The sequence below is a fragment of the Staurois parvus genome, unplaced genomic scaffold, assembly GCF_062004578.1.
Source record: "Staurois parvus isolate SC_StPar_1 unplaced genomic scaffold, SC_StPar_1.0 ptg000120l, whole genome shotgun sequence".
NCBI classification, from domain to species: Eukaryota; Metazoa; Chordata; class Amphibia; order Anura; family Ranidae; genus Staurois; species Staurois parvus.
The window spans coordinates 7,139,136-7,156,200 of NW_028317916.1; the positions used below are offsets into that span (position 1 = coordinate 7,139,136).

The following is a 17,065-nucleotide window of genomic DNA, read 5'->3' on the forward strand; positions in this document are numbered from 1 at the left end:
GCATTTAATTTTATTTTTGTTTTTGATTAAAAGAAAACCAAAACTTCCATCTGCTGATACATTATATTGCCAGAAGTATTGAGATGCCTGCCTTTACATGCACATAAACTTTAATGGCATCCCAGTCTTGCTCCGTAGGGTTCAATATTGAGTTGGCCCACCCTTTGCAGCTATAAAAGCTTCAACTCTTCTGGGAAGGTTTAGGAGTGTGTCAATGGGAATGTTTGACTATTCTTCTAGAAGCGCATTTGTGAGCTTAGCACTGGTGTTGGCTGAGAAGGCCTGGCTTGCAGTCTCCGCTCTAGCTCATTCAAAGGTGTTCTGTCGGGTTGAGGTCAGGACTCTGTGCAGGCCAGTCAAGTTCCTCCACTCCAAACTCGCTCGCCCATATCTTTATGAACCTTGTTTTGTGCACTGGTGCACAGTCATGTTGGAAGAGGAAGGGGCCATCCCCAAACTGTTCCCACAAAGTTGGGAGCATGAAATTGTCTAAAATGTCTTGGTATGCTGACGCCTTAAGAGTTCCCTTCACTGGAACTAGGTGGCCAAGCCCAACCTCTGAAAAGCAACCTCACACCAAAACCTCTCCTCCACCAAACTTTACACTTGGCACAATGCAGTCAGGCAAGTACCATTCTCCTGGCAACCGCCAAACCCGGACACGTCTATCGGATTGCTAAAGAAGTGTGATTTTCCGCTCCAGAGAACAGGTCTCCACTGCTCTAGAGTCCAGAGGTGGCATTGCTTTACACCACTGCATCCAACGCTTTGCATTGCACTTTGTGATGTAAGGCTTAGATGCAGCTGCTCGGCCATGGTAACCCATTCCACAAAGCTCTCTACACACTGTTGTGTTAATCTGAAGGCCACAGGAAGTTCTGAGATCTTTAGCTATTGCAGACAGTTGATGACTTCTGCGCACTTCAGCTTGAGCTGACCCCGCTGTCATTTTACTTGGCCTACCACATTGTGGCTGAGTTGCTGTTGTTTCCAGTTGCTTCACTATGTTAAAATACCACTTACAGTTGACCGTGGAATATTTGGTAGCAAGGAAATTTCACGGATGGACTTATTGCACAGGTGGCAACCTATCACGGTACCACGCTTGAATTCACTGAGCTCCTGAGAGCAACCCATTCTTTCACAAATGTTTGTAGAAGCAGTCTGCATGCCTAGGTGCTTGATATTATACAGCTGTGGCCATGGAGGTGATTGGAACACCTGAATCCAATGATTTGGAGAGGTGTCCCAATACTTTTAGCAATATAGTGTAGCTTTCATATTTCCAGGGTCTATGATTTATGTGAGCATTAAATATATCCAATGTCTAGCAGATCAGTGTTTTAATGCATTACCTTTTGTATTTAAGAACGTACGTATTTGCACTTCCAGTTCTACATGGACATGCTCTTTCCATTTCTATGTATTGTATTCCAGTTCTATCAGGAAAGGCTCAAGTATATGATTTTTGCTTCAAAGGGGAACTGCCACCTACATACCCCAGAAAATGAAAGCATAACTTCACCCACCAGGTGATTTCTATTAAAGGCCCATTTACATTGTGTGTGCGGTGATTTGTGATTCTCTCCTGTCAGTGCCAGTTTTGTGGCATGGATCTAATCATCTTTTATGGAAAATTTCACAAACCAGAAATGTATCCAAGGAATTTTTTTCCCCAACATACTTCAAGGCAAAACACATAATTTTCTATACCAAACTGAACATAAAAGTGAGTGCTTAGAGAAGGAAGTAGATGGCATTAAATGGTGACAGACCAAATAAACAGGTCAAATAGTTAAAATCAGACCATAAAACCATGTGGAAATAAGAAAACAACGGCCGACTTACTAAGATGGCCGTTGCTCCAAGCATGGATATGGCTGCATGACGTCAGCACTTAAGGCCCCTCCCAAAGCGTTTCCACCTGCATATCTTCAGGAGATACACCTAACATAGTAACGCACATGTAAATGGGCCCTCAGTAAACTTTCAAAGTATACTGCTTTTTTGCATGGGTTCATATTCTTTTTCTAAAGAAACCTAGTCTCCTGGATCTAGCAGTACCGACAAATGGGAATGCACTGCTCATGCACTTGAAGTTTTTCATTCTTGGCATCAATGATATTTTGCATGAGAAATGTACAATTCTGTGCTGATGTCAACATCAATGACATTATTAAATATCCTGAGAGTTGCAAGTCTACATTTCCAGAGGAGTGTTATGCTGCCTCAAGGGGCAGCCTAAAACTGCATAAAAGAGATGGACAGGGGAGAATTTTGCCAGTTATAGCTTCTAGTTAGTGGTTCTAAAGGCTCAACATGTTTACCTTAATGTGTTCTCTACATTGAAGTAAAAATATCCCAGTAATCGGAGTCCTATCTCGATCCAGTGCTGTGCCTGTCTGCAGCAGCTCTCTCTTCCCTCTCTGCTCACAGAGGCAGCAGCGGGAGCCATTGGCTCCTGCTGCCATCAATCAAATCCTGTGAGCAGAGAGCAGGGAGTGGATCTGAGCCATACTGTGTGTGTCAGTAGATGAATTTGGGATTGAGCCTGCAGGTGTGGTGAACTGAGAAGAGGAGGAGCCTGGAGCACCAGTGAGGGACCCCAAAAGGAAAAAAAAAAAAACCTTTGGAAACATTTTAAAATGTTAATTGATTGTCATGGTTGCTAATTGTGCAGGGCAGGTGCAGTAATTCATGTTGGCAGGCCTCTCTTTATTAAAAAAATAATAATAAAATAATAATAATAAGAGGAGCATCTATTCAAAGATGCAGTGGGGAGGGAAAACTAGGGAAGTTGGTTGATGTGCAATTTCTATACTTTTTTTTTTACTTGGAGCCATTACTACAGTTACCAATAATTAAATTCAATAAACTACTAGAACTATCATGCAATATAACCTTTAGTACCAAATATATTTCAGCTAAGATATGGCATATATAAGATATGTGTAGCCTTCAAAACCAGTTAGGCACCTGCATACACCTACCGTGACCCCCCCCCCCCCCAAGAGGGACATAGACTATGAGTTATGAGTGGGAGTATGTATATAGAAGTGAAGATTCTGATGCAATTTATGGACGTTCAACAATGATACCATAAGGTTGTGATCTATGCATTTAGCAAAAGAAAATAGTGTTACCGATAGTTAAAAAAAAGAGAATTTTCAGGCTCCCATAGTGTGTTCTTGGACACTGTATTCCACAGATGGGCATCAAGTGGAACATACTTATTAGAATATCTATTTGGACATGCTGCTGCTCTCTTTATCTGGTGCCACTTGCTTTATGAGGGTCATCATTGGATGATGGTAATAACCACTCAACTGCTGTTTAGAAATGAATCCTGAAATTTGTATTAATCAATGGAATGATTATTAACCACTTCCAGTCCGGACACTTTTACCCCCTTCCTGACCAGGGCAATTTTCAGCTTTCAACGCTATCACACTTTGAATGACAATTGCGCGGTCATGCAACACTGTACCCAATTGAATTTTTTACCATTTTTTTAGACAGATAAAGATTTATTTTGGTGGTATTTATTCACCGCTGGGATTTTTATTTTTTTTGCTATGTAAATGAAAAAGTCAAAAAATTTTGAAAAAAAGTGTTTTTTTTTTTTTTTACATTTTGCAAATAAATAATATTTCATCATAAATCTTTGCCAAAATTTATTCCGTTATCTTTTTAGTAAAAAAAAAATCCAAATTAGTTTATAACCAAAAATTATAATTGTTAAATATTTTTTTTTACATTTTTATTTTATTTTTTTATATTATTATTATTTTTTTTTTACATACTGTCACCCTAGCAGTACAGTATCACCATGGTGACACTGTACTACTTGTGTGGGGTGATGAAGATTTGTTTTTTTTTTTACACTGATTGCTTTTACACCCATATAGGATGTAAAAGCAATCATTTCTCTTTCTCTCTGTGTGCATTCTTGCACTCATTGAGAAGTAATGAGTGAGCTGTGATTGGTCACAGCTTGTCACATGGTACAAGGCTGTTGTGAATAGCCTTGTACCATGTGACCTCTGTGATCATTCACAGATTTCACACGTAGTAAGCAATGATGTCACAAGTGACATCTTGCTTACTACTTTGCATGTGATCACTGATTGGCCAATCAGTGATCACATGATCGGGACCTCGTACAGAGGTCACGTCCGACAATCGGTGTTTCACTGTGTTCGGAGGACACAGCGGGCACCGGATCGCGGTGCTGTGTGCTCCCAGGGAGTGCGCACAAGCAGGGTGCGGGGAGGCCGTTTATAAACGGCCACCCAACCCTGCAGTGCCACCGTCCGGCCGTTTATATGCAACGGCCGGTCGGGAAGTGGTTAAAAGCAGTGCTCCTTTGGGTGTATGATAATATATTGTTCAGTATGTGGTACAACATTCTATTAGACATTATACATTCACACTGAATATTGGATGGATTGATAAAGTTTTAATTCTATATGCCCTGCTGTGCAAACTTAAAGTGGACCTTTAGTCAGAAAATGAAGTCCTGCTAGATCACTTTAGGCTGGCCCCTTTTGCAGGTATAGCTACAGTATGTAAAACATTAAAAATAAATGCCTATACTATTTAAAATCCAGGAATACACTGTCTCACCCTGCTCTGCACATGCTCAGTTGCTCTCAATTTTTCAGGATTGTGCCAAAAATGTAGAGGCCGATCAGCCAAGAGCCTAAAGATTTACTGCTGCTCAGGGGCTCTGGATTTCAGCAAAATGGCAGCCTCCACCAAAAAGAAAGAGGAATAATGCTGGAGGCAATTTACAGCACACACTAATTTTGGTAGCATAATTATTAATGTTGAATATATGTTTCTTACTAAATAACATTTTTTTATCACGTTATGGGTAAAGTTCTGCTTTAATTATCTTATGATACATATACAATATAGATTTATGGTCTTAGTTCATAGACAAATTCTTGTGTAACTTGGGATGTATGAATAAAAGTTATGGATGCTAAAAAAATTCAGATGCTGATTTTTTTTTTAAGTTGAAATCACCAAGCCTAAACAGCCAAGTCAGGTGAATTACCAAACTGTGTACGTTTAACCTTACTGTGTTGCTTCATAACTTTGCAGCATTCCTTAAGACTTCAGAGAGGCTCTGAATGACTAGCTGGTAATGGTAAGCCACTGCCTTAACTTTGGCATCAGCATTGTCAGCTTTGGCATCAGCACTGCCTATCAGAAAGGCAACCCAATGGAAAACTTCTTCAGTTGGCCATTGGGCTGCCTATCTGATAGACCTTATAGCAAGCCCAACAGCCAACAATGACATGAAGCTGGCAACAATGCTACCAGTTGAGAAGCAATGACCTTGCACTTTCAGCTTGAAACAGGAAGTGCTGTTACTAACAGGATCTTCACATAACCAACGTTGTGTTAAAAAAAACCCAAACATTGTTTAACCACTTGCTTACCGGGCACTTATACCCCCTTTCTGCCCAGGCCAATTTTCAGCTTTCAGCGCTGTCGCATTTTGAGTGACAATTGCGCAGTCATGCAATATTGTACCCATATTACATTTTTATAATTTTTTTCACACAAATAGAGCTTTCTTTTGGTGATATGTACTCGCCGCTATGTGTTTTATTTTTTGCGCTATTAACAAAAAAAAGAGCAAAAATTTTGAAAATAAAAATGTTTGTTTCTTGCTGAAATGTCCACCCTCGTTTCATCTTCATCCTCTTGGTAGATGGCAACAGATTTTTATCAAGAATATCTTGGTACATTTTTCCCATTCATCCTTTCTTCAATGAAATTAAGTTTGCCAGTACCGTATGCTGAAAAACAGCCGTGCAGCATGACAATGTTCCCACCTCCTTCACTGATGGTATGTTTTTTTTTAGGGTGATGTGCAGTGCCATTTTACCCCCAAACATGATGTGTATTATGGCATCCATAGAGTTCAGTTTTGGTCTCATGTGACCAGACCATATTCCCCCAGTATTTCAAAGGCTTGTCTAACTGTTGTTCAGCAAACTTTAAATGCGTTAACATGCTTTTTCTTCAGCAATGGAGTCTTTTGTTTTGAGCGTGCATACCGGCCATGGCTGTTGAGTGCATTACTTTTCTTTGAAACAATTGTACCTTCTGATTCCAGGTCTTTCTGAAGCTCTCCAGAAGTGGTCTTTGGCTCTTTATACAACTCTTCCGATAAGTTTTTCACTCTTCTGTCAGACATTTTGTGACAAGCACCTGGACTTGGCCGTTTGTTTTAAAATGATGTTCTTTCCACTTTCAGATTATGGCCCCAACAGTGCTCACTGGAACATTCAGAAGTTTTGAAAAGTACTGCATGCACTACTGTTGATGTGGTCCAGCAGGATTTCAGCCTATTCAAATTAATGGGCTGAAATCGCATGGCACCCGGCTTGCATGCGAATCACAAAGCACGTTCCTGTGCATTAATGGTATTACCAGGCCCTGAGTCTGGTATGGATTTTAAAGAGTACCTCACAAAAAAAAAACTGGTTGGCTGGCCAGGAAAGGGGGGGGGGGGGGGAGGCCAACGTGCCCTCAACATAAGGGATCATTGTTGATGAGGACATGGGGACTCTTCCCAACATTTGCCTAGTGGTTGTGAGGGTCTGCAGGTAGGGGGCTTATCAGAATCTAGAATGTTCCTTTAACAATAAGGGGCACCCTGATACCGGACTTCCAGATAATCTCCCATGTGAATGAGTATGTGGTAGATAATAGGCTACTCATTCACAAACAGTAATGTAACTTAAAAATAAAGATCTACCAAACATTTGACAAATGCTCCATAAAAAATATAAATCCCCAAAAAGTTCCTTTTTTATAAACCATAGCTTGTTCAGTTGTCACCCACCATGTGGAAAGTCCAGAGGATGACATATACTATGATATACTAGGTGGTGGGGTCTCCTGGTGATGTAATTGACTATATATGGATGACTATATATTTACAGGATCATATATGGTGAATTATGTCACTTGGATCCTGTCTCTTTGCTTATATGACCAGAGATTCCCAGCTCTGTAAGTGAATGGGGCTGTTGACATTCCTAGGTGTGAAGGACTTGATGGTGCCTGCACCCACCATCTTCCCTAACAACCATTGGTAGTGGGAAGCTGTCATATATAATAGCAGTATTAATACCGCTATTATACATGGCGTTTTGCTCCCACCCTCCGGGTAGATGTTTAGGTGTTTAAATGCTGAACAGCTAAGGTTTGAGCTGAACTTGTGTTCGAAGCCAACCTTGAGCTCACCACTAGTAGTTAACTTGAAGTAGATCTCCATAAAGCTGGAGTTACTCTATAAACATGTGGCATGTACAAATGTTTGTCAGTTAATGCTTAGTAACAATCCATTTTGCTAGAAATTGCACCACCAAATATTTTTTGGAGCGCAGGTTGTAATTTAAGGTGTAAACAAAGCAAGTATCCAGCACAGCATAATCCTCTGAATCTTAACTTTATTTCAACAGCACAGAAAGCAATCTTTTAACTGGTTTCTGCCTCTAAGGGTCTTCATCGTAGCTAGGACATAGACCTCAATATAAAATAAACTGCTTGCTATGGGTGGAAACAATCCTGACTGAGCACATAAATGTAGTGATCAGATAATGTGTAATGCATGAATAAAAACAAAAAACTGATAGAATTCACAAAATGTAGGCTGTCAAATAGGTGTGAAAAACAAACTTTTGGGCACACTATAGTATGAGCAGCAAGCATAAAAAGAATAATCCTATACAAGAATAAACACCTATATGTTGCATACAAAGTATGTCTGCTCAATAGTACAAATATCAAGTGTAAAACTTGTAACAAGTAGTGAATAAATCAAGCATAACTGTCCATACATCAGTGATTATGTTTAATATTTTATTAAATATAAAAATGAACGCTATCAGCATTTAAACGTTACAAAGAATATAACAGAATGTAAAAAGAAATCAAGGTCACAAAAATTGAAAACTAATGACAGATTGCAAAAAATAGCAAGACAAACCCACAAAAATTCTTAAATATATTAATAGTAAAAAGGTCCGGTCCGAGCAGGTAGGCCCTTTACAAAATAATCTAGAGTGGGTGACTGGGGACAAAGAGAAGGCAAATTTATTAAATACCTTCTTCAGCTCTGTGTATACTAAGGAGTATGGGGGAGCTCTTGTCCATAATGGGCATGGTATTGACACAGCTCCAGATGATCCACATGGGCTCACAATTGATATGATCCAAAAATATTTAGATAGAATAAAGGTGAATAAAAGGTGGACCTGGACTGGATGGCATACACCCACAGGTCCTTAAAGAATTGAGCTCTGTCATTTCAATACCATTGTTTCTAATTTTTAGGGACTCTTTAATGACTGCCATAGTACTACTGGATTGGCATAAGGCCTATATTTAAAAAGGGGTCAAAATCTTTACTTAATTATAGACCTGTTAGTTTAACATCTATAGTTGTTAAGATACTGGAGAGTTTAATAAAAGACCACATAGATGAGTTCTTGCTGGAAAAGAAATTTTAAGCAACAGATAGCATGGATTCATAAAAGACAGAAGTTGTCAAACAAATCTGATTTCCTTTTATGAGGAGGTGAGCAACACCTCGGACAGAGGGGTGGTGGTGGACGTGGTATACTTGGATTTTGCAAAAGTGTTTGAAACAGTTCCCCACACATAGGGGTCACTCTTTATGTCTGGAGGAAAAGAGATTTAATCTCCAAATACGGAAAGGTTTCTTCACAGTAAGAGCTGTGAAAAAGTGGAATAGACTCCCTCAAGAATTGGTTCTGGCCAGCCCAGCTGCTTTAAAAAAGGCCTAGATTCTTCCCTAGATACACATAATATAACTGGATACTAACATTTATAGGTAAAGTTGATCCAGGGAATATCCGATTGCCTCTCGGGGGATCAGGAAGGAATTATTTCCCCTGCAGGAGCAAATTGGATCATGTTTTGATGGTTTTTTTGCCTTCCTCTGGATCAACTGTGGGTATAGGAATGTAACTTTTTTTATATGGTTGGACTGGATGGACTTTAGTATTTTTTCAGCCAAACTATGTAACTATAACATATACAACACATGATATACTCCAACACTGTCCACAATTAGCAATACTTCCAATCTTCAACATGTGATGAAAAACCAATATGTACTATTTTCTGCTAAATTAACACCAGGGCTGGGACAAGGGGTGGGCAGGAGGGCCAGCTGCCCTGGGCACTGTGGTATCATGTGAGAATTTGTGCTAGGATGGGGAGGTTGGGAGAGGGGCATTATTTGTGCTGGGAGGGGGGATTTGAAGTGTGGGGAAGAGGATTTGTGCTTGGAAGGGAAATTTGAGGGTCAGAGGATTTGTGCTTGGAAGGGAAATTTGAGGGTCAGAGGATTTGTGCTAGGAGGGAGAATTTATTTTTTTTGGGGGGGGGGGGGTTGTCACGGGGCATATGGGGAGAGCTGGGGGGGCAAAGATTTGTGAGGAGAGGGGGGATTTCAGCAGGGGGGCAGATTTGTACTGTGAGGAGCAGGAATTTATGCTTAGGGGGTGAGCATGCAATTTTTATGGGGGGAGGGGATTTTTGCTGGTACATAATGCTCATGCATCTTGGAGGGGAGGGGCATGTTTGCCCTGGGCTCTAATGACCTTGTCCTGGCACTGACCAGCACCACCCCTGTGGGCACTCTCTCACCTTATAGTACTGAACTTAAAATAAAAAGCTCCTAAGCATCTATCCTTTTAAAGCAAGGATGAAGCTGTCTCTCCACCACTATTAGTACCCCTACACCATGGATCATATTCTTTTCCATAGCTCCAAGAGCCATAAAGGTAACAATAAATTAAATATGCATGTACATGAAAACCATTCTCTCCTGCTTTCTGTCACTGTGATAAGGAGATTGCACACTGAGCGGTACTGCAGGCTCGTTAGTGGCTACATAGATTTCTGACTCTGTTTCAGCTTAGGAACAGCCCCCTCAACAGAGTCATCCCTTAGCTCCTCCCTATGCGTTTTGTCATTATCAATATTGGTAATAAGAAAGGCGTAAGGTAAAGGATGATCCTGTTCAGGGGACTGTTCTTTTACTGAAAAAGAGTCAGAAATATTGCTATATGTCAGTGCTATTTTAATTTGTCAATAAACGTTTGTATTACAGAGAGCACTATATTGTTTCCTTTATGTCTCTCAGAGCATTGGCAAAAAATATAATCAGTGGTGTTGAGTACTATTACCGGTGGAGAGACAGGCTCTTCCTGTCTTAAAAAGACCCCGTGTTGTATATGTACATTGCTGATTTATTGACACTGGAGTAATGGTATTATCACAAGACTATTAATCACATTTGTGCACTTATGGTTTTCACATAGTTATGTTTGAATTATTCACTACTTGTTACACATTTTAAATTTTGTTTGTACTATTGAACAGAGTTATTAGCGCAGCATACTTTGCTGTCAAATAAATGACAGTCCATATGATATATAATAATAATAATTGGGAACCATAAATCACTTGAGAAATAAGTTTATGTCCCACCTGCAGATAGGACGAAGTGGAAACTTTGAAGTTGCTACTACATATTCTAAATAAATTATATATATATATATATATATATATATATATATCTGAACTGACTAACATTATTAAGAAAAACCTCCCTATTTTGGAAGCAGATCCATGAATACATGCGTTATTGAAGAAAGGACATAGGGTTGGTCACCTGCATGGCTCGAACAATGGGATCTATCTTGTCAATTTTTTTATGCTGTATAATAACCAGAGCAAATTCATTAATGGTGAGAGAGTCTTGAAGGGGCATTAAATACCAGGAGTGCAGATTTCCATGGGGTTACACACAGAGTGCACAGGGGTATGCTGCATACAGAGTACAGAGTTCAGGGGTGCGCTACACACAGAATGCAGAGTTCAGCCTTCTTCCATAGCTGCTTACCTCTGTATCCTACATCCACATCTCACTTTCACCCCTCTTCTTCTATAGTGCCTCCCTGCACATTGTAGGTGGCTCTGCCTCTTAGTTGCAGGGAGATCATTCAGTGGAAGTGTCGGCACCCTGGGTGCCTGCATCTCCCTTGTCCCCATCCTGCACTCAGTGGGAGACACTCAGGCGATCAGATCTATGGGAGCCATTGGGAGACAAGATGTCACTTACAAACAAGTGACAGGAAGTTCCAGCTTAAAAAACCCCAGAGTGTATCTTTTAGCAGGTACTGTCAGTATCGTAAGAAAACAAAAGATATTTCTTAAGGCTTTCAGGCAAGAAATTTCATATAAATAATTTAAATAATTGTGGGTTATAATATTATTTATGTGATTTTCTGTACATAGCGTAATGCACAGTATCTGTAATATACTAAGCAACATCTCCACACTGGGATCGGGGAGTTCTATTGTGGTAGTCAAGGTACAGTACGACCTTGTCTAAGCCGTCCATTGTTTCCAGGCACTTTAAGGCTGTGCAGAAAGGCACAAATTCTTTTTTGTACTTCATGGTGTGGAAAGGGTGCACGGAGGAGATGTCCATAGAAGGCTTTTGGGGGAAAAAAGCACAGTGAATTTTCCATTTACATACAGAGCTCCACTGGGTCTTAACTGTAGGTGGGACAAAAACTTATTTCCCAAGTAATTTACTTTTGCCACTTATTGATCTCCATCACATGGCCTGTAATTTGTTGACAGCAAACTAAATCTTGTTATTTTTATTGTTTTTATTTATGCATTATTTCTCGTCTGATTGGTGCATGTATGTGAGCAATCAGGATTGTTTCCACCCATAGCAGGCAGTTTCTTTTATATTGTGGTCTATGTCTTGTGCAAAGAAGCACAGCAGCAGGGCCCAGGAGTTAATAGGATTAATGTGGCAACACTTTATTAGACATAGATTTAATATTCTACATGTGCAAAAAACACATGAAAAACACACAGAAAAGGTGCAACCAAATATATCCCAATTATGTAGAAAACTGCAAACAAATTGTATGCACACCCAGTGTACACAGCCTTCTTGCGATCCTAATGTGGTTAAAAGTCCATAGGGTTGATTTACTAAAACTGGAGAGTGCAAAATCTGGTGCAGCTCTGCACAGAAACTGATCAGCTTCTAGTTTTTTTGTCAAAGCTTCATTGAACAAGCGGAGGTTAGAAGATGTTTGGCTGCCATGCACAGCTGCACCAGATTTTGCACTCTCCAGTTTTAGTAAGTAGTATAAGTAAAGAAGCACAGCAACAGGGTGCAGGAATTAGAAAGATTAATGTGGCAACACTTTATCAGATATACTCTAGCTATTTTTTCCATAATTGGGATATATTTATTGACACCTTTTCTGAGTGTTTTCCTTCTGTTCCTTCTACATGGAGAGTATTAAAGCTATGTCTAAAAAAGTGTTGCCACATTGAACTACTAACTCCCGTGCCCAATTGCTATGGTTCTTTACATATATGACTGAGGGGATCCATTCCAGATCTTTCATCAGGAGCTGCAGGGGACCTTTGGATCTTTACGCCAATCCACTTTCTACCATTTTATATAGATTCTACTTTTCATAGACTCAAGGACTTTTAACCACATTAAGAACACTGAGTAAGACGTGCACACTGAGGTGTCCTTTTATCAAGCAGTGGTAAATGACCGCTGATCAGTTCTCTGGCATTCTCAGAGGAGAGAGTTCTCCTCTGAATGCCTTTTTATGAAGCGGTGTAGATCACTTCTCCGAATGAAGGGAGAAGCGATCTACAAATGCCCTGAACGCTGGAAAACGGCTGCTTTTACTATAATCTCGCGAGATTACAGTAAGAGATCAGTCAAACACCATTTACTAAGCAGAGGTAAATTATCGCTACTTCGTTTGCGGTTCCTCCGATTCTCCAGCTCCGGGCTGGAGAATCTGAAGGGAGAACACAGATCACCAGTGAAGGGATGACATCGCTCCTTCATACACTGGCAGTCTGTGTGCTGAGATGATCAGCATGTTCTCTGCTGATCATCTGTTTCCTAAACCACTAATTATTGGAGATCAGCACCGATCCTCAGGATCACCGCTGATCTCGGTTTCATAAAAGGACACCTGCGTGTGCATACAACGGTTTGTCTTATGCAACTTTGCCCTTTGAGGCAGAAACGCAATAGCAGGTTGCTTTTAATGCTCTTACAATAAAGTAGAAATTCAGGTGGTTTATGCTGTGCATCAAGCACCGTAAAAGTAAAGCAAAATAAGGGAAAATATAAATAATCAACAAAATGTACAGGTATAATACATTCTAAACACCAGTGTCTGGTGAAATATAATAGCCAGGAAAAGGACCTTCTAAATGTAAAGGTTGCGAAATCTGATACCAGATTAGGAATAAACCTTGAGTAACACCTAGTAGACATAGTTCAGGGTCCAGCAGGACAGGGAAGGGTCATACAAAAAAGGCACTGAATCTGGCAGCAGGTCTAGATTAGGTGGAAAAAAGGACCATCATTGCAAAGCTTGTTTTCCATGCTGGCTTGACTGAGAAGGAGGACTAGTGACTTTTGGTCAAATATTTGTTTAGCGACTAAAGACTGCCATAGACATTTTGAATTCCTCCTGAACTGGCCAAGATTCGAACCATGTTTGGGCAGGTTGAATGTGCCCAAGTTGATTGATCAATTAACCAGCCTCTCAGATTTTACATGCAATTATTGCGTGCCAGAAGAACACAAAAGCTCCATGGGAAAATTCCCCATCAACACTGACTTTGTTAATGGGGGAATCGAGGTGGTTGCAGGAAAGAAAATCTCTCCATGCATGGCTGGCCTAACTCAATTGTTTTAAAAAGGGCAACATAGAGTGCTATTTACATAAAACAGACAAAGGCTGGATTCACAATGAACTATTTTAACAAACATGCATTTTCAATGAAATGGGTTCCTGGATATTTAGAAGTCGAAAATCCTACAACCAAAATATTCTTTAGAGTTCTAGCAGTTTTATTGCCTTTGCCTTTTTTTCTTCATTTCTAGCAACCATACACTGATCATAGCTCTTATCTGCCATTTGTATGTGTTAAAAATGCATTAATGGTGCATTACTGTGAATTAGGCATGAGTAGGCCAGTACTACTGTGTGCTTGGTCACTTCATGATGCCTGTCTTTTTATGTTACAAGCCTTCCTGGGCCTTCCTCAGGACCAACCATATTAAGTATATTCCTGCAGACCAAATTAAATTAATTTAGGAACAATAAGTACAGGATTGCACAGCATTTTTGCATCACATTGCTTAGTTATGTTGCCCATGTAAAAGTATTAGATTTTTGTTTTGAAAATGTTAGCAGTTAAAGTAAAGTAATGCTAAATTATTAAAAAATACAGTGTATCGAACAATTCATGCATTAGCATAGGTTAGAGACTTTAGTAATAGATGAGCAGGCACTGATGAGAGTGGATCTATGTACTCTATACTACACATAGTATATACACTGTATATACAGTATATATAAAATACTAAACTTCAATAGACTAAAAGCACAAAAAATGTTGAAATGTTTATTGTATTTAATATAAGCATGGCTCACCTTTACAATCTTGATGATTGTCTTTAACTGGTACACATGCAGTTGAAGGTCTAATCTGTCAGCCAGCCACACGCATATAACTTTCACGGATTTACTGTACCATTGCTGTAAAACAAAAAAGAGAAAAGAATAGATTCTGCAGTATTAATTTAACTGATAAAGTAATGACTGCTAATGAAACACTTTGAAATCATGACAGGCCAACGCTTGAAGTTAATAATACGATAATTTATTGATAAAAGATGTGCATGTTTGCCAGGAAATCAAGCACGCTGACCTGGACTGTTCTTTATGTGAATTAGCACTAACTGTTCTGCTTTCAAGCTGTAATATTCATTATAAAATGTTTAGCACTTTGCAGTCAGCGTTTTTGAACCCACCAATATTAAAATCAAAACATTTTCAAAAATTCTACAGTTGTGGCAATAACTAGTCACACATCAGGAGTTTTAGCAATAGTTGGGAAACCAAATTCTGTTTATTGTTATGCTAATATGCATTATTGTTTCACCTGAACTGCATGTTACCCTAATGAAAACAAAGACAGGACAGTGACCAAAAATGTCTAACGCCAGTACTATGAGGTAAAAAACAGTAATCGTCAAAAAAAAAGTAAATGGATACAACTAGTCCCCTGTTTCATATGAAAATGATCAGCTGGTTAAAAACCACTTACAGACTGCCCACCTGCACCTACAGTATATGTCACTCCCTGATAGGACACAACAGGATTTTGTCTGCATATTTCAGCCAATGATTCATGGCTGGGAACTGCTGATCGGCTTTGTCCAATCACAACCCAGAGCCCTGTGTTGACAAACACACAGGATTTTGTACAGAGGGAAGAATCTGTGTCTGCAAAGCAGGGAGAAGAAACAAACCAATCTTTAGTAATAAAAAAAAAAAAAAACAGCACATATTACACGTATTAACTGTTGTTCGCCATACATTTAACCCCTTGATTACTCCGAGATGTTAACCCCTTCCGAGCCAGTGTCATTGGTACAGTGACAGTGTACAGTATTATCACTGATCACTGTGTCAGGGCCATTTCACACTATTGAAATGCAGTCCAGATGTGTTCTGGATGCCTTTCATTTTTTCCCCTCTCTTTTTTCTTCAATTTAAATAGGGACATGTATATTACAGGTGCATTTTGCAGCGTTCTAGGTACTGCGTTCCAGTATAGTTTTATGCAGGAAAAATGCAGCCTGTACTACTTTTTTTTGCAACTGGAATACACTGGACCTGCAAGCACTGTAAACTATGACATTGACAACCATATAACCTACTTTCTGTGCATTTTGAATGCAGAAAAAAAGCACGCTGAAACGCATTTAGTGTGTGCTGGCTCTTCGTGCCATTGGTGAGGTCAGTCAGTTAGTCTTTCTCCCACCCATGTCAGTTAGTGTCAGATTGCCTGATCACAGTCTCACTATAAGTCGCTGATCACCGCCACTACTAGGATAAAAAAAAACATTCTGGTATATATACCATAGTTTGTAGATGTTATAACTTTCACACAAACCAATCAATATACACTTATTGCGATTTATTTTTTTACCAAAGACATGTATCAGAATACATTTTGGTCTAAGTTTATGAAGAAATTAGATTTTTTACATTTTTTTATTGGATATATTTTATAGCATATAGTTAAAAAAAATTTAGAAAACAAAAAATAGTTTTTTTTTCAAAGGTTTATTTTTTTCAAAAATGTTGTTTTTTTTTCTTTTAGTAATACAAAACTCAGTGGTGATCAAATACCAAATCAAAAAAGCTCTACAGTGTCTTGAAAAAGTATTCATACGTAAATGTATTTTATTGGGGTTTTATGTGATAGACCAACACAAAGTGGGACATAATTGTGAGGTGGAAGGAAAATGATAAATGGTTTTCAAAATGTTTTACCTAAACTGACAGTGTCAGGAACCCCGAGAATTACCGCGGCACGTGAGTCTGCGCATGCGCGGTCCGTCTAGGCGCACTAGCATGCGGACACTAGGACCTGGCGATCGCAGCGGCAACGGCGGCCGCGCATGCGCACTCGCGCCCATAGACGTGCACCTGGCACCAATGAGTGCACAGGGTGCACTATTTAAACAGGCTTTGGCAATTCACAAATTGCTGTATGGTCTTTCCTGCTGTTCCTGTATCCTGAGTTCTTGAGTGATTACTAGTTGCCGACCCTGCCTGACCCTGATCCGTTGACCGTCTCCTGCTCTGATCCCTGGCTCTTCTCTGACTACTCTTTTGCCTGCTCCTGAATTATTTGACCTCCTGTTGCTGAACCTTTTGCTTGTGACCCGGTTACTTAAAATGTTCAAACCATTTACTTATTTTATTTCATTTTTCTGGTCACTGCTAGAATTTTGTGGCCAAATTCAACAAAAGAACTGAAGGGTGAAGAGGGAGCAAAAGATAGTGGTGAAACAGAAAACTATCTCCTATTCTCTAGTTTGCTTTTCTGTGCTGTTGTCTAAGTACAACCCTGT

At 39.6% G+C, this 17,065-nt stretch overlaps 1 protein-coding gene across 6 annotated transcripts in view; it reads right to left on the bottom strand.

Moving 5' to 3' along the window:
• CADPS2 (calcium dependent secretion activator 2) overlaps window positions 1-17,065 on the bottom strand; it is a 694,049-nt gene that overhangs the window by 15,526 nt on the left and 661,458 nt on the right. For all 6 annotated transcript variants that reach the window (XM_089672135.1, XM_089672134.1, XM_089672133.1 and 3 more), the window contains one exon: window positions 14,571-14,675. In XM_089672135.1, coding sequence (XP_089528261.1) covers window positions 14,571-14,675 — 105 coding nt within the window. The remainder of the gene's footprint in view (window positions 1-14,570; window positions 14,676-17,065) is intronic.